We start from the raw sequence: 26447 nt of genomic DNA, 5'->3' as shown, positions 1-26447 counted from the left end.
TACATATTTATAGAAGTTATTAACAACCTCTCCCTTTGCAACATGATTTCATCATTCCCTGCAGTATCCCTTCCCATGTTTTGCTTCTGTACATGATTCTGGATGCTCAAGGACTGAGGTGTCATTTCCATCCCGACAGATTAGATGATTTCAACAAAACATCAATTAAATATAAAAAGGTTTCAGTTTGCTTTAAGCGAATATAAAAATATTTTGTATTAACATTACTTGGGCTAGTTGTCAACATTTCCTAACAACAAAAGTCGAGTATAATTTGCATATCTCTTTTTGATGGGATTTTCTGTAGGTCCAGCCCACAAAGGTGCACTCTCCCTCCATTAGGCTCAGAGTATTCCCCATCTGTGCACCTTTCTGCCCCACTCGCATCCCATCCTACTGGAGCAGCAAGCCCTGCAGAAAATGAAAAGTGAATCTTCCTTGAAAAAAATGTAGAAGTGTATGCTGATATACATGAATAACTATGCAGCTTAAAACTTATTAAGATAACTTTATAAATAACTTTCTATTAAACCTTTATTTCTCTTGCAGTTTACAGTTTGGGGCTATCCTTTTAGTTGATTCTTTTTTGTTTCTGAATATGTATACAAACATTCCAGAGACCATGTTTAGGTGGGGTATATTTCTTTCCCTCTTTCCTAGGGAGGCTTACATTGAAATGATGGCATATACTTATATTTACCCTTCAGGACAATTAACCAGATAAGACCCTAAGATCACTGTGTAGAAGGCTCTTGTAGAGCCAAGTGCTCTTTTTCATAAGCCTGGAGTGGTTATAATTCCATTTTTTTGAGTGTCCATGATGGTCTGAATCTTATTTATATGGCACATGCTGAGCCAAGGAGACTCAACTATAATGCACTACATCTCATTTCACCCTCTCATCAACTACAAGGCCTCTCAGTTCAGTGGTATCTCTTTAGAACTCCATGACATGACCCATTTCTGTCCTATGGGCTGTTAGGTGTTTTCTGGTTGTCTTATTACAATTCTTTTTATAATTTCCAATCCAACATTTCTCCTGCAAGATCTTAAAGTGATTTAACCTCTATGAGCCACAGTCTTCTCATTTGTTACATGGCTAGGAGGAATTGAATAAGTTTTTAGCAAGAAATAAGATAATGTTTTCAAAGCACTTAACAAAATATGTGAAGCTAGTCCTCTTCATTTTTCTTCCCTAACATCTCTTCCCTTCCATTTTCTAGCTACTAATAACACACTTAAAGAGTTTTACTTAAATTTGGAAAGGGGACACTATAAAAACTGTGTAGTAATATTTATGTCTCTGGATTTATAAATGCAACAAGATTTTCTAAAACCCTTAGCTGCATGTTAAAAGAACAATGAGATATAGATATACATCCATGAAAAACATCTCTTCTTTTGACTTAGTTTCTAAAGCAAAAACTAAGGATTTGTACTGTGAAAGTGGAGAAAAGGTCGAATAGCAATACTATTTTAGCTTCTCCATTTTAGATAGAAATTTGAATATTTTGTAACTAAAACAGACAATATTTGGCTATTAAAAAATTGCAAGCTTGCATTAAAAAACATAATATTAATCCCTGTTTCTTAGGTCCTTCTATTGAGTCTGTAGACTCAATAGATGGACCTAAGATATTTTCAACATCTATTTTATGTTGAAAATATTTTCAACACTCTAGAAAATACATAACTTTGATCACAGAATACATTTGGATAAAGATAAATGACATTTAAACACAACATTATGTATTTTGGAAAAGTTCCTTAGATAAAATATTTTTCTTTTTTTCTGTTTTTGTCCTTCTCCACTTCCTCTTTGTTGACTTAACCCAACTTTCTCTTCTCTTTGCCTATCTTATTGGACAATATTGTGTAAAAGCTAAGTACCAAATGAATAAATAAGCAAATAAGATGTAAACTGTAGTCTCAGATCCAAAAATTTCTACTATTTCAGGGTTAGCAAATGAATTAACTTTTCAGGTTCTCTATTTAAATACACACTGTAATTGTATTTTCTAACTTCAGAGCTATGGGGAATACCAAATAAGTATAGGAAGATACACTTTTTACTGCAGCAAATTTCTTCAAATATAAAGTATTATTATTTAACCAATCCATAATATGAAACAAAAATATACTTTAATCATGATTTATTTTTTTATTCAAATTTTATATTTCGGTCTTTATTTATACATATGCAATAAATTCCACTATTGAAAACAGAAAACAAGTGCTCTACAAAGTTAAACTTTTCTGTTATTTGATATATACGAAGTTGGACAATTAAGTTTGTGAACTCATCCTAGAAGTAGTGCTACATACCTCCTTGCTGAATATCACTACAGTCACCTTCAAAGCACTCCCCTTGGGAAGCTATGCACCTATGCCAGTGCCTAGTCCACCCTTCAGAGCAATTTTGGAACTTTTTTTCTGGAATGGCCAACAGAGCTCTCATCATATAATCCTTGATGTCCTGAATGTCATCAAAATGTCTTCGTTTCAGTATTTCCTTTATCTTTGGATAAAGAAAGAAGTCATTGGGGGTCAGATCAGGTGAGTATGTTCCAATACAGTTATTTGTTTACTGGCTAAAAACTCCCTCACAGATAGTGCCGTGTGAGCTGGTGCATCGTCATGATGCAAGAGCCTGAATTGTTGGTGAAAAGTTCAGGTTGTCTAAGTTTTTCATGCAGCCTTTTCAACATTTCCAAATAAAAAACTTGGTTAACTGTTTGTCCCGTTGGTACAAATTCATAATGAATAATCCCTCTGATATGAAAAAAGGCTAACCACAGCGGTACAACAAGTTCGCGAACTTAATTGTCAGACCTTCGTGTGTGTGTGTGTGTGTGTGTGTGTGTGTGTGTGTGTGTGTGTGTGTGTGTGTGGTGTGTGTGTGTGTGTGTGTGTGTGTGTGGTGTGTGTGTATCAAATGCTCTATCCAAGTCAAACATTTCTGTTTTTTTGATATATATGTATATGTCCTAGTTGGAAAAAAACCCTTTATAATCCTGTCCCTGGTAAACCTAACAGTAGTTTTATTAATTACCACAGCCCATGCATGGAACTCCTTACAGTGAGATAAGGACACCCAAGAGATTAGACCACTAGTGACCCATACTTTTTGGACAGTATTTAGATTTAGAGTTTCAGGGATTTAAAGAGAACTTCAATGTATCCACATATCCTACTACTGCATTGAAAACATGGAATCTGGATAGTAATACTTGGGGCTTTATTATGCAAGCATAAATTTTTAAGTTGTGTTCTTTTCTTAGAAAATAGAATGAATAACTCTATTATCTTTATCATTGACCTTTAAAATATCACCTGATAGAGTGGAGTATTTTATCAATGGGAGAGAAACTTCTTGGAAAGAATGCTAAATTCTGAACCTAAATATAAACATTAGAAATAATTTTGTTTCTAGTTCTTGCCAAGTTGGTGAGCTCAGTCTGCTGACTCCTTCTCTTAAAATCATCTCAAGAGAGACAGTAGCATTCCAGGCACTAATAGTAATAAAATAAAATGAAAAAGAACAAGAAACATGAGAAACCCATGGGTAGACGAAAGACTGGCTTGACCTACCGTGTTTCCCCGAAAATAAGACCTAGCCAGACAATCAGCTCTAATGTGTCTTTTGGAGCAAAAATTAATATAAGATCTGTTCTTATTTTACTATAAATGCTCTAATAATATAATATAATACTGGGTCTTATTTTTGGGGAAACAGGATAGTATGTTCGTGTGGGAATGAGGGTGCTGACTGCTGAGGCAGCAGTAAGAGGACAAACTGGAATATTTTTTAAATGACCTAAGCATTCAAATCAAGAACATTTTTTAAAAGTACAATAAAGTAAATCCTGAGTAACAAGAAATAAAGAAATAACAAAAATGGGCATAGGAATAAGTTAAATGGAAAATAAAAGAGAAAATAAACAAAAGCAAAATCTCATTCTTTGAAAAGGCTTGAAAGTTAGACTGACATCTGGCAAGAATAATCAAGGAAAAAGAAAAAAAGCAAAGAGGAAATGCCAAAACACAAAGTGTAGTATAAAAATGAGAAATACTATAACCCATCATAGAATAGATTTATAATCATAAAATAAAGATCATCATAAAATAAAATATAATCAAGAGTATTATATATAGCTACACCATAATACATTTGGAAACTGGATAAAATAGATACATGCCTAGAAAAATGTAAAACATCTGTAATTTCACAGGAAGAAACAAATTATACAAATGAGTACTAAACACGCTAAAACCACATTCAAAACCTTCTTCTCCATGTCCCTCCAAATCCAGACTTAGGTGTTTTACAGACAACTTCTTCCACATTTCCGAGTAAATAAAGTGTTAAGTTTCCTCTTATAAAATTATCCTGGAAAATAGAAAAAGATCTATGTTGTGAGGATATTCTAAAAGGCTGTTGTAATCTTGATTTCAAAACCACAAAATAAAAACATAATTCCTTATAATTTGTGAGTGAATTCTAAATAAAATGATATCAAATCTAATCTAAAGTATATTAAAAATGATAAAATAGGTTTTATTCCTGAAATTCAAGGATGAGTTAACATCAGGAAATCCATTAATGTAATTCTCTACGTAGTTTATTATTACCTCAGTTCATACAGAAAAAGCAGTTGATAAAGTTCAACACTTAGTTATGATAAAAACTTTGGCAAACGATTATTGAAGAACTTTCTGAGCTTGGTAAAGGTTATATATAGAATAACTATATAATCTATCTTCCCTGTTTTGACATTTTGTCCAAATACTACAATAGATAAATGCCAAGTAAAAATAATAAAGTAGAGCTGTCCTGGGAAAATTGTCACTTATGGTCATACTAATGATATACACACAACATGAGAGAAAAATGGAAAGGAAGGAGGGAAGGAAGGATGGGGAACAAAACCTACAGTAAACATTATACTTAATGGATAAACTTTAGTCACAGTCTTTTTATGATTGAGAACAAGAGGAGAAGCACTGGAGGTTACAAGCAATTCAATAAGGAAAAAAACATTAATAACTGTGTAGATCATGAGGCAAAATATATGCCTATCATTATTTGTAATTGATATGATGATATACCTTAAAAATAGAGTCGTAGGCAAAACATTAGAACACATAAGAAATTTTAGATAGTTCTAAAACTATTCCATATAAATAAGTAGCGGTTCTTTACACAAATGACATTCCAGCAGAAAATGAAAGTTGATATTATTCTCAATAGCAGCAAATCCCATAGACTATCTCAAAATATCTTAAGAACATATAAGACCTCTATAGAGGAAATTTTAGAACTCAAATTGAGGATATAAAAGATGAACTGAAATCATAGAAATGATTTCAAAATCAAAATCTCATGATCTTGACTTGAGTGATGCTATAAAGAGATCAATAAATCTATATATTCAGAGCAATCCTGTTTAAAATTTCAGCTGGATTTTTTAAAAAGGAATTCAGTAACTTCACTAGTATTTAAATCAGAGAATAAAAGTCCACATATGCCTAAATTAACCTTAAAAATGTAAAAGGAGGATATACCTCATAAAATATTAATAATAAAAAGCTGTAGAAACAAAGCCACATACTGTTTTCAGAAGAACATGTAGACTAATGAACTTAACAAAGAGTTCAGAGACAGACCTAATTCTAAATGCATGTTTTCATAAAAACATCATCACATATATGAGTATAGACTTGTATGTAAGGCACAGTATGAGTTAAATCTACTTTGTAGTCTAGCTCGGGGTCCTAATCACCACATGAAACATTTCACCTGGACCTCCAACCTAAGGTCTTTCCTCTTGTCTAGAGGTGCAATCTGTTCAATATGTCTAGAGGTACAAAATGAGGCTTTCTCACAAAGGAGGATCATAATACAATATCTACATTAGAATGAGCTAATTCTGGGATTCAGTGATTTACAAGGAGGGATAAATTAACCTGGAGAAAGAATTATTCAAGATCTAAAACAGCTTAGGTCTCATTTGGCCTGCAGGAAGACCATTATAATGAAAGGTGTTATTTCTGTGGGAAAATATTCTAATTCACTGTGGTAGGCTGAGTAATGACGCCCCCAAAGATGTTTTTGTCCTAATCCTTAGAACCTGTGAATGTTACCTTATATGGCAAAAGGAAGTCTGAAAATTAAATTCAGGATCTGCAGATGGGGATATTATCTTGGATTATCTGAGTGGGCCCAATGTAATCATAAGGGGCTGTATACAAGGGAAGCAGCAGATCAGAGTCGATTGTAGGTTATATGACAATGAAGCAAAAGTTGGGAGTAATATGAGAATGGACCCATGAGCCAAGGTATGTAGGTGGTCTCTAGAAGCTGAAGAAAGCAAGGAAATATATTCTCCCTTGAAGTCTCCAGAAGAAACACAGCCCCGGTGACACCTTAATTTTAGACTTCTAATCCCTACAACTGTAACAGAATAAACTTGTGTTGTTTTAAGTCACTAAGATGGTGATAATTTGTCACAGCAGCAATTGGAAACTAATACCCACACTGACTTCAAATGATGCATGTGTGATAAATTTTATTTTCCAAAGATGGCTATAAAAATATCTCCCATCTCACGTACTTTTCCACAATTTCATCTTGCTGCTTCCCATTCACTACATGGAGTCTGTGCTCGCCACGTCTTCCTTGAATCTCAGTGGAACCTGGGACCACCTTGGTCAACAGAATATGGTGGAAGTGACAAAATGCCTCCTAACAGACCTGGCAGCTTTTGCTTTCTTCCCCTTGGAAGCTAGCTGCCATGCAAGAAGTTCCACTTTAGTACCAGCATGCTAAGAGAAACTCGGCCGCTCTGTAGCATGACTTACCAAATGGAGAGAGAGATGCCAAGGAGCCCGAGCTGTTAGACATGTGAATGAAAAGCCACCTTGGAGGAGGGTCCTCCAGTATGTACAGTAGAGACAAATCACCCAACCCAACCCTTTCCAAATATTTGACCCACAAATCATGAGCAAAATAGAGTGATTATTTTAAGCTATTAATTTTGGGGTTTGTTTGTTACTTAGCAAAAGATAATCAAATCCACCTTTTTACTAAGTCAGTGACTCTCTGCACAGTGAAGTGCTATATAAAATGTTGTCTTCCGTGGCTATTAAAAAATGTTATGTTGTTGGCACTAAGTGACCCCTAGTTACTTTAAAGTCTATAAGTATTTTATTTCTATTATTTCAGCTGTTATTTCAGCCTGATGGCTATATCTAGTTTCATAGAGTTGTATGTAGTGAGGAATAACATGAATGCAGTAAATCTTCTTTGCTTTGTAATATTGAGGCATTATGCAAATATTATTATATTAGTCTCTATGCAACATTGGAAGAATTGGACGTTGTCCGCAGTAACCAGAAACATTAACTCATTCTATTGACTTAATTATAGACACTTTTTAAAGCAGGTTCTTGTCTACAGATTAGAGGGTAACTTTAGGTCTCTGCTAAAGCGTTAAGAACATAGACTTACGTGACAATAAATGCCTCTGCTAATCCAAGAGCTTTTTCACTTCCGGCTTTAAAGTTCATTCTTCTCCAAAGAGAAGGTTCCATAAACCTGTTTTTCATGATTCTGTGTTTTTGTAATCTTGCTTTGAACGCTGAATCCTGTAAATCCACAGGAGCATAAATACTGTACCTCTCTGGATAATTTCTACCTTGATTTCAGATCAAGTAAGCCTATCTATTCTAAAAAGATAACATTTGTTTGTATTTACAGGTTGTCTTAGCTCTTTCCGAATTGGCTTATTCAGTCCTGCACGTCAGTCAACCGATGCTAGCCCTGACCTAAGGAGCTGCGTCAATGGTAAACACCTCTACAATCAATTTAAAAACAAAAGAAAATGAAAACATGCAAGTAAAGTACACCCATGTAAATATAACTATGGTTTAAAAATCAACAAATGAACCCTGGAAGGGTATGCCCAGCAATGAGGTATTCTCAAAACGCATTTAAAGAATGTATTTCAGATGTAAATGCTGCTGTTTTACTCAAAATGAAATTTTCCACCGAATGTTAAAATTGAACATGTGCCTTGTTTACTAAGCTTTAGGTCATTGACTTCAGAATTTTATTCTCCGCAGCTTTATTTTGGCTGTGGTTGCATAATCATGTAGTATGACCAAATGTTACAGTTGATTAATAGGTCAAAGTGGAGACATGTTTATTCTTTTAACTTTTGGCATCAATAGCTTAAATGTAGAAAATGTTATGATATCAAATTAGCCTTCTCCTTCTGAAGTTCATATAGGGTCTGGTAGATTATTTGTCTCTGATTTACCAATTTCCCAACTGAGAGTCAGAGAGAAGAAGGTGAAATTGCAAGATATAAATTGGGATGTTTGTCCAGTGACTATTTTACATGCAGCATTGGTAGTATCTAGATATTTGTCTGAATTTTTCTAAAGTTGGTTATAATTACATAAGTTTGTCTGATCACATATATTTAATTCATGCTTCATCTTTTTTTAAAATTTATCGAAGAACAGGGAAATAATTGATAATAATGTCCTGATTAATCTTTCTATCACTTTAAGTAATATCTAATTTATTACTACTTTTCAAAAAAACTTGATGCTTTTATGAGGACAATTTTTTTTTTTGAAAATTTTAGTTCTTAAGTTTCAGTTAGGTTTTAAAGTTTTGTTTTGTTTTGTTTTCAAGTAACAGAAATTTCCTCTGGCTAACTTAAGCAGAGGAGAATGTACTGGAAAGATGAAAGGAACTTGCAGAGTTGACTAAAAAGACTTGAAAAGCAGGTGTGGAAATGTGTAGGAACTGCAGTGTCTAGTGAAGAGGAAGAAACCACAAATGAATAAAGAAAGAAATGGGCATATCATTTAAGATAGTGATAAAGTGCTGTGATGTTTTATGAAGAAAATGTTCCTCCCCTAAGAATCATAGTACTCTGCTACCTGTTGTCCAATGTCTGAAAACCATTGTTTCATGTATGTTGACAAGAGTTCTATATATTTAAGACAGCAGGATAAATCTGGTCACTGTTACTCCATATTAGCCCAAATTGGAAGACCCCAATTTTTTTCTATTTTGATATTGAGAGTAGTTTTATTTGTTCTGCATATCTCATGGAATTGTTTTAAGGGTCAAATAAGGTAATATATATGAAAAAATATCTAAATTAGAGTATAAAATACTGTATATAGTTGCAGATATAAAAGTAGTTTCCTTTTGCAAAATAATTGCAAAGGTTTGTTTAATGGACTCACTTCTTCATGGAAAAGTATTATTTCAAGGAAGGAGTTACAGTTTTTTTAATTGTTATAGGCTTCATGCACTGGATTTCTATTAAAGGACATATAATTTTATTTTACCGTGGCATGTGGTAAAAATTAAATAGAGGTCTATTTCCTTCAGCCATTCCAGACCAGTGTAATCCTCTGCCATGCAATGAAGATGGATATAGGATCTGCAAAGATGGCCAAGCTTCATTCACTTGCATTTGTAAATCAGGTTGGCGAGGAAACAAGTGTGAATTTGGTATGTATAATAAACCCACCTGGCTTATCTGGATTGACCTGAAAAGTTTTCTGAAGGCTTTATGACTTTTAAAAATAATTTATTTCGCTCCCGTTTTAGATATAAATGAATGTGAAAATCCCTCAAATATCAATGGAGCTTGCAGTCAGATTTGTGTCAATACACTTGGAAGTTACCAATGTTCCTGTAAAAGTGGTTATATTATGCTTTCAAATAAAAAGGACTGCAAAGGTAAGAGAGGAAAAAGGTAGAATAAAAACGTATTTGCTGTGTGAGACCAAATTTAGAGAAATTTCCTCAGGAAATTATTGGAAAACTCTTTGGTTGTAAGTTGTTTTAATGAATATACATTATTATCCACTTTAAAGCCTTGTGATATTATGGGACTGCCTTTTAGTTTATTGTTTATAGGACATTTTATTATTTATAGAGTATTTCATTGTTTCTTATTGTGTGTATATGTGTGTGCACACAAATGAGCATGTTTTAATGAAGAATTTCATTATATGGTGATAAAGTAACGTTTCACTGCAAGTCCTTGTATACTACACTTCTTTTCAGACACTATAATATAATTTCCTTTATTCCAATAAGATAAACAATTACACAAAGAATGCCAGCACAATCCTGAATAATTTCTTTCATTTTATTTTATATTTCTTTGTCAGAAATACCTCTAATTTCCAATGTAAACCTTTCATCTTGCACCTCATTTCCTTTTGTGGTTTTGGGAAAAATGAAAATCTAGTTTTCTTTCTTTTTGTACATCTAAGATCACATCATTGGTCATAACTCTTTTTCTTTAAATTTCAGACCTAAATAATTCCTGTCAATTGAGCTTTCTAACAGTCATTTTACTAGTGTATTTCTTTTATTTTTCTTTCCCCTGAATTTTGACTTCTTCCTCTCTGCATAATGTCTTTTCCTTTACATTGCTTTAACTACCATAACTGAATCTTTAAATATAAGTGTTAGGTTTGTGGATCACTAAAAATGAAATTTTCCAGCCAGTAGTTAAATTTTACCTTTAGAAACTGGGAGTGAGTTTTTCTTTCTTCCCCTTCCTTCCTTTTCTCCTTCCTTCTTCATTTCATTTTCTTCTTTACTTTGTCCTTTCCTGCTTCCTTCCCTCTATCTCTTTCTTTTTCTCCTCTTCTTCCTCCTCCTCACTTTCTTCTTGCTACAAGGTAAAAACAAATTAGTAAGTTACAATGTAAACATTTCTCATTCAACTCAATTCATATCTGCTTTGGTAAATCCCCAAATTAAATTCATAGTTAAGAAATGGTCTGTCCCTCACTGCTTTGTAGTGTTTTGTTAGTATAGTTTATTACTTAAAGTGCAGCTAAATGACTAACGTGAACTATATTAACTAACAGTTTCTTCTAAACACATATCTAATTTGTGACCATATATCTTTCTCATTTGCCTGTTTGAAGGTCTTTTTGTGGTTAGAAATTTAGAATACTGATTGTCATTAGAACACCAGTTATCGGAAACCATCATAATGCAGGATACCACATATATCCCATAAGAAAATAATACCCATTCGTGCTTCTGCTTTCAAATACTTGAATAGTCTGTCCGTCTAAAGAATTTATGACTTATACTTTTAATTAATACATATTTAATACTTATCCATTGAATTTATACACGTGTATATAAACTATTTTACAAAAAATACTTTTATAAATAAGAACATCCCAGATGACAGAAAACATGGTCTTGTATATTTCATTTACATAGCTTTTTATCCATGATACCTAAGTAGAGTACAAAACTATTAGAATATATATATATATACATATACATATATATACATATATGTATATGTATATATATACACATATATATGTATATGTATATATATATATGTGTGTATATATATATATATATATATATATATATATATACACACACACACAACTGTTACAGCAGAGCTTTTGCCAAGATGGGGATATGCTTGGGATCAAGTTGCCAGTAAATGTCTAAAAATGCAAGAATAAAACTTTCCATCAGTCATTAGATGTCAGTATAGAGTCATAAAATCAAAAACAATGTGCTCTATAACCTGAGCTCATATGATTTAAATACTTCCTTGCCTCAGACCAGATAATTTAAGGCATATGTTTTTACTTTCTTTTAAAGGATTTTATAGCTCTTGTAAAAATATTAAATATTTTATTTTGAAGTAATTGTAGATTCACATGCTGTTTTAAGAAGTAATAAAAAGATATCCCATGTACCCTTTACCCAATTTTCCCCACTGAGTAACATTTTACACAACTATAGTACATTATCACGCCCAGAATACAGACACTGACACAATTAAGATACAGAAAAATTCCTTTACGACAGGGATTGATTCTGTTACTTTTGTGCATGTCATTTTAAATAAAACCATGTCTGAAATTTTGGCTATTAGTCTGGAAAAATTAAACTCTTAACTTTTTAGAGTAGAAAATATATTTTCCATTTTGAACTTGCCTTTCTCCAGAAAGTACAGATGAGAAAAATCCACTAATAATTAAATCTCCATTGAACTATTTCTGTCACTTGTTATGATTTTTTTCACAAGTGCTTATCTAGTAACTAATAGCAATCAATATTTTGTTTCCTACTCTACCATGAAATATAATAAATACATACGAAATTTCAGGAATAATAATTTAGCACTAAAATTTGTATAGTATTGCCTGCAATTTTATAAATACTTTGAGACCATGCTCAATCTCATTTTTCATTTGAATCACTCCTGATCGCTTTAGGCAACAATAGTGGTATGTAGTTTTAGCTATTGTCCATTTCCAAGAGAAAAATGTAAGACTGATGAGCCATCTCATTTTTATTTTTTATATTTGTGATAGTACAGAGTGAATATACTTTTAAGACTATAAATCAGAAATATGTATTTAGGAATACATAATAAGAATATGTTGAATCTCTTATCCCATTTATTTTCATGCTATAACCTGGTAGATAAAAAAAAAAAACAAAACAAAACCTGAAGCTTTCTCTTTCTTTTACATAACTACAAAGGAACATGGTAAACATCAATCAAGTTCTCTTTGTGTTTGTATAAAGAAATCATATTGAAGTGAATTAAAATATGATGATAGATTTAATATCTTGTTATTCCCAGGTATTCTGCTGTTTTATTTCATATATTAAACGAGATCCAGGAAACACAGATTAAGTGTTCTTTGCTAGCATCTTCTGGTATGGGAAAAATGTGTTTTAATATATTGGTTTCATTTATAGATGTGGATGAATGCTCTGTGATGCCAGACATTTGTGGCACAGCAGTGTGCAAGAACCTCCCAGGAGACTTTGAATGTGAATGCCCTGAAGGCTACACATACAATCCCTCATCAAAGTCTTGTAAAGGTAGAGTTGTGGTGGTGTCATTGTTGATGGTCGAGAAGGGTGGGTTTGAACTCTGATTTGATATTAGAAGCATTGGCTCTGTTTGACATCAACAATCAGATTTTCTAAGGTGGTAAAATCCATGATACAGTTTGGTCAGTTGGGTAGTCATTGGTTTCCTTGGAGAACAAAAGTATAGAAGACACATGGTCTTTAGGTTTAGTATTATGCGCTACGATTGGCCGTCTAAGCTACATATGGATTGGAGATCTCACATGTCTGATAAAAACAAAATAAATTCATTTTCACATCATTTAGATAATATTCAAAGATAAAAGAATTTCAAGCTGGAAGGAAAAACACACATGTCACAAAAAGGAAGACAAGTTTAAAAACCACATGGGTGTTACAAGGGTGGTTAGAAACCGATTTTATGCCAAGTTTATCAATGATTTTCTGGGCATGTATCAGTAATGTAATTTGTTGTAAAATAGAAATGACATAGTTCTGTTATAATTAAATACATATAAAAGAAAAATTTCATCATAACCAAATGATAAGTAAGCTCCAGAAATTAGAGAAGTACTGATTAGTAATGTTAGTGTCTGTGGATTAGGGTGAGTTCTTGGACTTGTTATTACTTCGTTTGGATGCAGTAGTGTTGCCTTGTTTGCCTCAGGTAGCTTTGATGGATTAGGGGACTTTTTTTTTTTTTTTATCATGAATATACACAGATTATCTCACATTCCCCAGTAAAATTTTTTAAATTTCAAAATGAATTTCATATCATGACTAAAATTAATCTAATCAATAGTAATTTTTCTATTGTGGCAAACTATATATAAGCTACAATATGCTCTCTTAACCATTTTTAACTGTACAATTCAGTGGCATTAATTACATTTCATACAGTTGCTCAGCCATTACCACTATCTGTTCCAAAACTTTTTCATCACCCCACACAGAACTCTGTAACCATTAGCAATAAATTGCCCTTCTTCCCTCTTCCCACCCCTGATAACCTCTAATCTACTTTCTGTCTCTATGAATTTGTCTAAATCAATAATAATTTTAGAATAGGGCTTTTTTTTTTCAATTACATATACTCCTCTTGAGATTTTGATGCCTTAGCTCCTCATTCACTCACCAAACCCCTCCCACACACATACCGTACCTACTTTCCCACCACTCCAGACAGAAATTACTGTGGTAAGCCCTATGTTTGTAGATTTATCATTAGCCAGACAACTTCATCATCTATATTGTAGTTTTATACAATGAATGACATATTTTTTTTAAAAAGATTTACATGACACATGTAATATTTTATTACTTTAATCATATATCATTCAATTATAATGGTATTGAGGCATCACTAATTTGGGGGTTCTATTTTAAAGAATTTCTTTTTTTTTTAACAAATTAGGTTTTTTTGTTGTTGTTGTTGTTTTAAGATTTATTGGGGAATATTGGAGAACAGTGTGTTTCTCCAGGGCCCATCAGCTCCAAGTTGTCCTTCAATCTAGATGTGGAGGGCGCAGCTCAACTCCAAGTCCAGTTGTCATTTTCAATCTTTAGTTGCAGGGGGCGCAGCCCACCATCCCTTGCGGGAGTCGAGGAATAGAACTGGCCACCTTGTGGTTGAGAGGATGCGTTCCAACCAACTGAGCCATTTGGGAGCTCAGTGGCAGCTCAGCTCAAGGTGCTGTGTTCAATTTTAGTTGCAGGGGGTGCTGCCCACCATCCCTTGCAGGACTCAAGGAATTGAACTGGCAACCTTGTGGTTGAGCCCACTGGCCCATGTGGGAATTGAACCGGCAGCCTTCAGAGTTAGGAGCATGGAGCTCTAACCGCCTGAGTCTCCGGGCCGGCTGTATTTTAAAGAATTTTAAATATTAAGGAAATTTTATGCTATAATAGCCCTTAGGACATTGGAAATTTTCAAGTATCACAGGGTACATTCATTGAAAAGGTCAAGGATCTTAGTAGCTCTGAAGTGGACTTCAGCTGAAGCATATTATTGCAGCTTTTAAAAAATGATATTCTCAAACTATGGAGTGGGGACAGAAGATTTTACAATATGGGAGGTAATATAGCATAGTGAGGTTTTTGTTTGTTTGTTTTTTAAAGATATGTTCAGAAAAAAATAAAGCTATGTCCTTAAATTTATTGCCACCATTAATCATTGCATGATGAAAAGTCAGGTGATTTTGATATTGTCATTTAATCCTCAATTACATTGACCTTCAGTTATAAGGGATCTTCCTTATCTTCCTATCCTCACCCCAACCCTTCCACTCCCCTCTCCTTTCCCTTCCCTTCCTTTTCTTTTCTTCAAAGTAAAGAATTGGGAGGTAGTCTCGATGGAATTATATAATCAGAAATGACAGCGAACTGGAGACTCTCAGTCTGTTTTTCCTTCAAATTCAAAATCAGAAATTAGCATACTTATTATATTTTTATTAATTATAATTAATGAATGTATACATTAAATTTGTTGTTTCAGGTTTGTAAATAAATAGAAATTACACTGGTAACTCATTTACATTTTCATGCCAAGTGTTTAAATGTAAATTGATGTCATAGAGATTTCTTTCACTAACAGTCTATTATCATTGGTGTCTCAAACTAAAATCAGAATACTCCTTCTGTTGGATTGAACATTTAAGAGCTACTAAGATTTATCTTCTCTTTTACTCCAGATGTGGATGAATGCTCTGAGCACATGTGTGCTCAACTTTGTGTCAATTACCCTGGAGGTTATTCTTGTTATTGTGATGGGAAGAAAGGATTCAAACTTTCCCAAGATCAGAAGAGTTGTGAGGTAACATTTTGCAACGTTAAACTTCCCATCTCTTTTCTAAAATAAGAGATCTTGGTACTTATTTCCACATAGCTGAGGTAAGTCAGGAAAATACAGATGTTCTACAATAATTGCTATAGTTCTACCGAGGCTATGAGTCACCATCTATTTACTAATTATGGTCATGGAAGTCATAAACATTGGGAGTGGCTGGGTAAAAAAAAGGCTGCAGGGTTACAGATCAAAGAGTGCTCACCTGCGTAGCATGTACATTTGCAAAATGTATGTTTATTTAAGAAACTTAAGGAAAGCTGAGGTTTATACTCCCCTGTGAGAAAAAAATCTTCCATAGAAACTTTAATGAAAACATTTCAATAGTGTCTACTTTTTTTTTATTGACAATTCTGACAAGTTTGATCACGTCTTAAGCATGTCAGTACTTGTAAGAGTGCTCATAAAATCTTAGGTGGAAACAACTTTGTCAGAATAGAAGATGTAGTGGTGTTTAAATATATCAAATTTCAGAGAGTTTGGTTTTGTTCATCTGTATCTCTCAACCTTACTTTTAGTTACTACGAATTAACACATAATTAGCCCAGAAATGGAATGTTGGGGGTAGGTTCTAGTTTTCCCTATATTGGAATAAATAGGTCAACCTCTGAAGCTATTTTTTTTCCTAAATAAGCATCATGTATTAGTGATCATTAGTGCAATTCTTGCATCTCTTTTATTTTTTACAAGTAAAGGTAAAATTTTATATGATTATGAGTAAAAAGAAAAAAAAATCCTAAATAATAACGATTTAATCATGTGTATACATATACCTCTTTATTATTAAGACAAAGCTGTTAGATGTCCAAAAAAATGTAGCGTTCAATATTATGCTACCTACTTGGTAAAGGAAGGTAAGGTAAGTTAGTTGGCATATGTAGTAACTTTGGTAGTAATTAACTGAAATGCCATGCTGTGTGAATATCTATTTTGTAATTTAGTCTCTTATTATTTCAGTATTTGTTGCAGTTACACATCACTATCTACCTTGCAATAGATTTATTAAAGTTCTAAGAGAAATGAGATGTTATTTCCGGACCTTGATTTAACACAGTGCTATGTACACGATTCCTTCCAAAATATCTATATATCTATCTACCATGTTTCCCTGAAAATAAGACCTAGCCGGACAATCAGCTCTCATGCGTCTTTTGGAGCAAAAATTAATATAAGACCTGGTATTATATTATATTATATTATATTATATTATATTATATTATATTATATTATATTAAAGACCTGGTCTTATATTAATTTTTGCTCCAAAAGACGCATGAGAGCTGATTATCTGGCTAGGTCTTATTCTCGGGGAAACACAGTATATATCTATATATCTATATCTATATCTATATCATCTATTTATGCCCAAGAACTTATCCCTAACAGGATTTCCATTTTAATGTTTATTTTTATTCTTAGGAAAAAAGTGCTTGATATCAGATTTAATGACTCAAAAATCACTTTTTTGTAGCTTCCTTGGAAACAAAGATATCTTATTTATATTTATCCCATGTAGGTTTTTCAATATTTCCTTTGCTATCTAGATAGCACAATTTTTGCTCAGAAAAATTTTGCTTAACAATGAATGAGTAAATGAATGAGGTGCTATTTATTGGTACATTATTTTTTCCACCTATTTCTGACTCCAAATGAAAATAATTTTCAGATATAATTTATAGAAGGTGTCATACCCATACCAGTTAGTTAAGGGGATATATGTTGTTACTAGAAGACAAAGTTTGTATTTCGTACTGGGATTTACAAAGGAAACATTAAGGACAAAAAATCTGAAGCCACACACATTGAACAAGAGTTTAAAACACACATATTCTTGGAGGGTATACTGATAGATTATATACAAGGAAGTAAAAGATATTGCTTTATTATTACCAAGGTGGACTTAATTTATTTTAGTGTATCACAGAGGGTACATTTGACAACACTAGGAAGGAACCAGAGAAAGGATGCATAATCTGCCAAAAACACCAAGCAGTAAACTGTGCAGTTTGTTTGTTTTCTTTTCTTTTCTCCAGGTTGTTCCAGTGTGCCTTCCCTTGAACCTTGACAAAAATTATGAACTACTTTACTTGGCAGAACAATTTGTAGGGGTTGTTTTATTTCTAAAATTTCGCCTGCCAGATGTCACCAGGTGAGATAATAATGTCAGGGATAATTTCTAGAAGTAAGTAGGTTAGAACGGAAGAAGGAAGTGACTGAAAAGGTTTGAAATGTATGAACTTGCATTATAAATCAGATAAATTTGGTATATGATCAATCAGATGACATCGGGAACCCTAAAGTGAATTTGCTCTTTCACATGTGTACTTTTCATGTTAGAACCAATTTGGGTCACTCTAGGCTGAGCTTCCCCAATGATCGTTTTACCTCATTCTTCCTTTTCTAGCGAGTATATATTTATTAAGAAGCTGGGAAAGTAGATTTAATGTTTATGTGTAAAATGTTCATTCTTCTTTATACGTGTTTTAAAAAGTAAGTAATGAGAACATACTCTAAGTGTTACTTTTAAATATGGTTATATTCATAGTTATTAATCAAAATTCATAAGATTGCTTACATGCATTTAAAGAAATATATCACATGATTTTAGTAGACTATCTGAGTACATTCTCTGCTATTCCTGTAGTTAGGTTGACTTTAGGGAGGAAGTTGTTGCTTATGTTTTTGAATCATGATTCTACTTTACTTATCAAATCTTCTCAGAGCCATACACTGTTTGAAAAAAGAAATTGGAGTTTTGTTGGAATAATGGAAAGGAAACATGTTTGAGAGTGATTCTAGACTGCAATTTTAAAATATATTAATTAAATAAACATGCATATTTAGAATTTAATTCATTAGATGTATTATTGGTTATTCATTAAATATAAATTCACTGAAATCTTAGCATTAAGCAACATTGAAATTTATACTAAGATTCACTGGTGTAATTATGCTGCTTCAACACTCCATTCTCCACTAAGACCTGATTTTCCCCTTTAACATCTCAGAGTAAATGATAGTGATTGGAGACAATGGTTCCTTGCAATGAAAATGAGAATGAGAAAGGAAAAAATAATTATTGCATACCTTCGGGCACGTTCAGACAATTCACAATAGCTTGGGCTCTAATGTTGGCTCAAATATTTATTCTTCCCAGTATTTATTTATTTAGATAGTTAGGTACTTAATTTAAGATTTTTATTCAAGTGTAATATATACAGAAATTACACGTCTTAAATGTACAGCTTGATGAATTTTTGTTAACTTCCACCTGTGTAACCAACACAAAGAACAGCTAGCGCTTTTTTGATTTTTTTCTTTTTTTGTTTTGCAAATTCCTTCAGCTCTGTTTCCCATGATCAAATACTTACCCTACCCAAAGATAACAAATTCAATCTTTTTTTTTCACTCTACAATACTTCTGAAAAGAATGAATTGTTCCCCAGTATAATGAATCAGTATGTTGATGTATTCCAGAAAGAAAGTATGCAGAACACAATTCTTTGAATTACTGGTTTAGCATGATTTTACAAAGAGGAGGAAATTATCTCCATAATAGGATCAACTTCTGTGAGATTCTGAGCATACACAGCTTTGGATCTTGGCAAGATAACACGTTTCACAGGAGCAAAATGTGATGATTATGAAAGAGTGTATTATAAGACTGTATTCTAAGGAAATTTTTTTAAATAAAATAATCTGAGTACAGTAAGTTTCTACTACATTATTATCCGCCCAATATACTTAACTCCAGATTTACCTCTTTAGAATATTTCCTTGGAATTCCAAGATTAAAAATTTATCCTATCACCTTTTCTTTGTTCCATTTGAGGTAGATCCATGCCCCATTGCAAAGGGAAAATCTCTATTGCTATTTGAACTACTATATGTGTGGAAAAGGGTGTGGAATTCTTTGCCTTATTTAGCTATTATCCAAAGTCCTGACTTTTTAACTTAAATTATCTTTATTTTAACTCTGATGACTAATAATTATACAACTACTTTTCCTATCGCTTGTTTGTCTTTTTTCAATCATTTTGACTTTTTGGTCCCTTGGAAACTTTCAAGTGTCCTAAAGGCACTGAATCAATACGTATTATCTAAAAATAACATCCCTAAGATTTTTCCTCCTTGTAATAGATATATATATCTCCAGAATCTTAATAGCAATAGGCATTGCCAGAGCTCAGATACCTCTGATGTCTTTTTTTTTGAGGTAAAATACCTCTGATGTCTTTTTTTTTTTTGAGGCAAAATTGGTATATAACATTATATAAGTTTCAGGTGTACACCATTATAATTCAACGTAAGTATACACTACAAAGGGATCACCATCAAAAGTCTCGTTGCCATCATTCACCATACAATTGACCCTCTTCACTCCTTTCATCCAATCCCCGACCTCTTTTCCCTCTGTTACCACCCTGTTCTCTGTGTTTATGAGTTTGTTTTGCATTCCACATATGAGCGAAATCATGCAGTATTTGTCTTTCTCCATCAGATTTATTTCACTTAGCATAATACCCTCGAGGTCCATCCATGGAAATAGAAAGATTTAATTCTCTTTTTACGGCTGAGTAGACGTTGTGTGTTTGTTGTGAGAATGCCACATCTTTATCCATTCATCTATCAATGAACACTGTGGTTGTTTTTATATTGCGGCTATTGTAAATAATGCTGCAGCAAACATAGGGGTGCATTTATCTTTTTAAATTAATGCTTTTATATTCTTCTGATAAAATTTTTAATCAGGTTGTTTGTTTTTGTTGTTGAGTTCTATGAGTTCTTTGTGTATTTTAGATATTAATTCCTTGTAGGATTGTGGTTTGCAAATATTATTTCCCATTCAGTAAGTTGCCTTTTCATTTTAATGATGGTTTCCTTTGCTGTGTAGAAGCTTTTTAGTTTGATATAGTCCCATTTGTTTATTTTGGCTTTTATTTCCTTTGACTTTGGAGTCAGATCCACAAATACATTGGTAAGACCAATATCAAGGAGTTTACCTCCTATGTCTTCTTTTATGTATTTTATAGTTTCAGGTCTTACATTCAAGTCTTTAATCACTTTGGAGTTAATTTTTGTGTATGGTGTGAGATTGTGCTGTAGTTTAATTCTTTTGCACAGGCTGTTCACTTTTTCCAACACTATTTATTGGAGAGACTGTCCTTTTTCCATTGTTTGTCCTTGACTCCTTTGTTATAAATTAGTTATCCCTATGTGTGGATTTATTTCTGGACTTTCAATTCTGTTCCATTGATCTGTACATCTGTTTTTATACTAATATACCATTTCGATTACTATAGCTTTGTAGTATAGTTTGAAATCAGACAGCATGATACCTTTAGCTTTGTTCTTCTTTCTCAAGATTGCTTTGGCTATTCGGGATCTTCTGTGGTTCCATACAAATTTTGGAATTGTTTGTTCTAGCTCTATGAAAACTGCTATTGGAATTTTGATAGGGATTGCTCTGAATCTGTAGATTGTTTTGGGTAGTATGGACATTTTAACAATATTAATTCTTCCAATCCATGCACCTCAAATGTTTTCCATTTATTAGCTTCTTCAATGTCTTGTATCAGTCAGTGTCATAGTTTTCAGTGTACAGATCTTTTCACCTCCTTGGTTAAATTTATTACTAGGTATTTTATTCTTTTTGAGGCAATTGTAAATAGGATTGTTTCTTAATTTCTCTTTCTGATTGTTTGTTATTAGTGTATAGAAACACCACAGGTATCTGTATATTGATTTTGTATCCTGCAACTTTGCTGAATTTATTTATTAGTTCTAAAAGTTTTTTGGTGAAGTCTTGATAGTTTTCTCTATATATTATCATGTTATGTGCAAATAGTGAGAGTTTTACTTCTTCCTTTCCAATTTGGATGCCTTTTATATCTTTCTCTAGCCTAATTTATGTGGCTAGGGCTTCTAATACTTTGTTGAATAAAAGTGGCGAAAGTGGACATCCTTGTCTTGTTGCTGATCATAGAGGAAAAGCTTTCACATTTTCCCCATTGAGTATGATGTTAGCTGTTGGTTTGTTATATATGGCCTTTATTATGTTGACGTACATTCTCTCTATACCCACTTCGTTGAGAATTTTTATCATAAATGGATGTTGAATTTTGTCAGATTTTTTTTGCATTTATTGAGATGATCATATGATTTTTATCCTTCATTTTGTTAATGTGGTGTATCACATTGATTTGTAGATGTTGGACCATCCTTGCATCTTTGGAATAAATCCTACTTGATCACGGTGTATGATCCTTTCAATGTATTGTTGAATTTGGTTTGCTAATATTAGACTATATCTTTTAAGCTCTCCTACCATGTATTCTAGTATGGTGATTTATGTAGTTAGAGTTTGGAGAGCTTTTGAAATCAAACTAATGGAATACACTTTTAAGTTTTTGATTTTACCTTCTTTACCACACATGAAAACTTAATTATGTTTGCAATCATCCAGATGCTATCTTGTATATCCCTATGAGTGATTCCTTCCTGACATATATGAAATCATAGGGAAAATATGCTTTTTGATGGATAAACCAATCGTGAAATTGTAATATCTTTTACTAATCACTTACAGATACAGCAAAAACAATCTTAATATCAGATTATATAGTGTATAAAAGACTCCGGGAGAGATACAATATGCCTCGTATTTGTACATGTGTATTAATTCCAACATTTGAAAGCATGGCTTCAAAACAAAGGCCAGAAAAAGATGAAAAATTACCAAAGCATCTGTTCGTTGAGAAAAAGACTCCAAGAATAAGCAAGAAAATATAGTAACTTGATTTTAAACACACATGGAGCCAGAGATAATAAACACACAGTCTAATTCTGTCCTTCTCTTTTATTAGTTCCAGGGACAGAAATAGTTGACTTTTTTTTTTTAACATATTCCTGTTTGCCAGTACAAAAAAAAAAAAAAAAAGAATTATACATTGAGCCTTCCGTATTTCTCAGTATTAAGGCTCTCTCTTTGTCCATTGTTTAGATTTTCAGCCAAATTTGATTTCCGGACATATGATTCAGAAGGTGTTATCCTGTATGCAGAATCTCTTGATCACTCAGCTTGGTTCCTGATTGCACTTCGTGATGGAAAGATTGAAATTCAGTTTAAGAATGAATATACAACCCAAATCACAACTGGAGGCAAAGTTATTAATAATGGTCTATGGAATATGGTACGTTATGCAGATTTCATAAAGAGTCTTTCCACTTTGGTGCAGTTTGTATAAAATCATTAGCAATTTATTTTTATACAGATGCCAAACCTAAATGGGGTTTAATCTGATGTTATATGAAATATATTTTACATACCATAAATCCTTGAAACAGCCTGAGAAAGGATGACCTCACTTAATATATTTAGGATTTCTCCAAAGTTGTTTTCAGTTATTCGTTTGAACTATTCTGTCTATAACTTCTAATACCCTTTTTAGTGGTTGTCTATGGGTGAACAATGGTTCTCTCCTATAGGTCAGGGATTATTACCTAGCATAACAGTTTATGCAATGACACCATTGATGAAGGACAATTGTACTGAATAACCAATATATTTTAAAATGAAAGAAAAATACATATAAGAACAAAATTAAAGTTAATTCAATTTTAAATATTAGCATATAATCAATTTATATGAACAGTATATATTAGCCAGTAGCAATTTGAGTGCCAAGAAACTAACATTTTCAGATAGTCCCTAAAAGTGAGCCTTTATTGTAATAATCAAGAACAGCATTTTAATCAGCTGGATTAAAATGGAACTTTTCTTGGAGAAGGGATGACTGCTAGTCGACAGTGGAGAAAATTCTTTTCTGCAGTAGAGTCATTGCTACTTGCAGCAGAGGATAGCTGAGAGAAGATCAGTTTCACCTTAGAATGTATGCAAAGGAGAAACTTTCTATGCCTGTGGCTGCTGATGAGATGTCCGTGTGGAGAAGCCATGTGAAGTCATCACTGAATATTTCATTCCTTTATTTACCCACTCATGCACTCGTGTATTCAAGAAGCTTTTAGTAAGCACTTTCAAGTGCTAAGTTCTCAAGTTCAACTATAGACAAGGTTCTCCTTGCTCTTGAGTTTAGTACCTCACAGTTTAGTATCTGATGCTGCCTTATGAACTAATACAATGTCATGTGAAATATGTTACAGTCAAGGTAGTACTAAAGAACAGTTAGGCACAGATGTGGTTCACCAAAAAGGGGGCTATCTGTCCTTTGGGCTCCTAATTCTGAAAGGATGATGTCTGCAGAGGATCAGATGCAACTGTCAGAGAAATCTCTAAAATTGTCTGGCTTCTGCTGATGCTCTCATTAGATGCTTTGCTACTATGTCTTTCCTAATACATCTATATCTAGAATATTTGATGCATTCACCTGAAGAATAAGTTTTACTGCCTAATGTCCCCAAATAATCTATCTAAAATCACTTTTTCAGGAAAAGAGAGTAAACAATTTCCCCCCCAATAAGTCTATACAATTTGAACATCTCAGCTGTTTGAGGGAGAATTTAGATAAATGTCTTGGTAGTCTATAATATGTATAAGGAAGAGGGTAAATGTTTACCTGTGAGGTTAATATCATGACTTGCAGATCGTGTTTATTAAAGAATTGTTTCATGAATGATGCTCTTAAAGACAGGGTTCTGGGCTGGATGGAAGACCGGTATTCAGTTCCATATTGTTTTTTTCTCCTATGTTTATGGTCCTTGTTAAGAAGAAGCTATTATTTAATGATATGTCCATGTTTTAATTAAAATACTTTAATTAAAGTCTCCCTTTATAAGCCGAATGCAATTTTATATAAAAAACAAAATTTAAGAACGATAAACGAGTCAGAGTAAAACTTTAACCTAGTAATACATTTAGTGCTGGTGGTTTTCCTTAAATTCTTAATTCAATATCTTAACAATTATGAATTTTTACCCTCCTCATGTAAGTAGGATTTCTTTTCTCACTTTTGTTTTAAAAATATTACCACATGATATTTACCAGTTTATAATCTTGATAGTTTATTAATAAATTACACTATTTCAAACAAATTTATGCAGCACAGAAATTAGTTCAAGTACATAAATATTTTAAGTAAGCATTTTAATCAACAAAGTTGTTAAGTTAAATTAATCTATAAACTGGACTATTTACTTGATAGTAATTGTTTCGCTAATTTTAAATTATTTCAAAATTTCAAATGAAACTCTTCAAAGATAAGAAATTAAAAATAAAATGTATACCTTAGAATTGTTTTATAATGCAGATAAATTAAATAAAATGTGTACTTATTAAGTACTTAGAATGGCTATAACCCATAGAAATAAATATTGCTCCTTGATTATATCTCATATTTGGGTTTAATACTAATATTGGGGGAAATCTGTAATTCATATCACAATTTCATCCATTCAAAAAAATATTTATTGAGCACTTTATGTGGTATTCCTTCTAGGTGGTGAGGATACAGCAGTGAGTAAAACAAAGTCACTGCTCTTATGGAGCTTGCATTCTAGTGGTGAGATGAAAACCACAAATGAATGAACAAATAGATATGTCAGATAGTGATCCATGCTATGAGGAATAAGAAAAGCAAGGCCAGGCAATAGAGAATTATGATGGTGAGTGTGCATATAGAATCAGAAAAGCCATTTCTGATGAATATCTGACCAAAGACTTGAGGCCACAAGTCATGAGAAATATGTGGGGGAAGATGATTCTGTGCTACATGAACAGCAAATACAGAGTCTTGAGCAAGAGGATGTGTCTGCTGTTTTTGAGGAACAACACAAAGGTCAGCGTAGGTGCAGTGGAGTGAGAGAGGGAAAGAGTAGTAGAAAATGAGGTCAGAAATGTGATCTGGAATAACGTAATATAGGGCCTTGAGGAACATAGTGAGGACTTGGATTTTATGCCAAATACAAAGATCTTGGATGATTTGGACATGTGACGTGATCTAATTTGCATTTTTACAGATAAATCTGTTCAGGACTTCATGGCTATGTGAAAACTAGATAGTAGTGAATAGCAACTTATGTTGGACTGTTGATGGTGGGAGTGGTGAGAAGTGATCACATTCTAGATATATTTTTAAGGTCAACCCAACAAGGTAGATATATACTTTTGAATATTCAGCATAAAGAGATCTAAATGCCGTGAGATTGGGTATGTCAATCTGTGGTTCTAAACTCTGTGTCATCCAAAGCCCAAATATTTGTAATGTGCCTTTACTGCCTATAATGAAATGCATCAATAATGTAAACTACATTCACATATCACTAATAGAAACTGATAAAATGCTCCAATTGTTATATAAATGAAGGAAGGTAACTTACAATAAAATAACACATATTTCAAAATGTAAATATTCAAGTGCAATACTTGTCAAATCTTTCTTCTGTACATATAATAACTACAAATGAAGATGCGTGCTGGGTGTTGTATTGGCAACTCAAATACCTTACGTGCATGAAGGATGTTGTCAGCAGTAATAGTAATTTTCCAAAATGGTGGGAAACTCTTGGTAAAGATCCAAACAAAACCAGCATCGATCCATCCTTGGTTTACAAGACTTAAATTCTTGAAAAATTCAGTGAATACTAAAATGGTAGAACACACATTTTGTGTTTATATTTACACAAACTCAGATAATTATAAGCATGAGTATACCCTACATGAATATCCAGTAG

The 26447-nt window shown here is 32.8% G+C and overlaps 1 protein-coding gene across 1 annotated transcript in view; it reads left to right on the top strand.

Moving 5' to 3' along the window:
* The window catches only part of PROS1 (protein S), a 68143-nt gene that overhangs the window by 29160 nt on the left and 12536 nt on the right, over nucleotides 1–26447 (top strand). Inside the window, exons 4-10 of the mRNA XM_033135377.1 lie at nucleotides 7760–7846; nucleotides 9416–9538; nucleotides 9638–9769; nucleotides 12800–12925; nucleotides 15607–15728; nucleotides 17792–17907; nucleotides 22762–22951. Of these exons, the coding sequence (XP_032991268.1) occupies nucleotides 7760–7846; nucleotides 9416–9538; nucleotides 9638–9769; nucleotides 12800–12925; nucleotides 15607–15728; nucleotides 17792–17907; nucleotides 22762–22951 (896 nt within the window). The remainder of the gene's footprint in view (nucleotides 1–7759; nucleotides 7847–9415; nucleotides 9539–9637; nucleotides 9770–12799; nucleotides 12926–15606; nucleotides 15729–17791; nucleotides 17908–22761; nucleotides 22952–26447) is intronic.

Source organism: Rhinolophus ferrumequinum, chromosome 2, assembly GCF_004115265.2.
Source record: "Rhinolophus ferrumequinum isolate MPI-CBG mRhiFer1 chromosome 2, mRhiFer1_v1.p, whole genome shotgun sequence".
Lineage (NCBI taxonomy): Eukaryota > Metazoa > Chordata > Mammalia > Chiroptera > Rhinolophidae > Rhinolophus > Rhinolophus ferrumequinum.
Note: the sequence above shows the minus strand (reverse complement) of the source record. Positions and strands in the feature narration are given on the sequence as shown.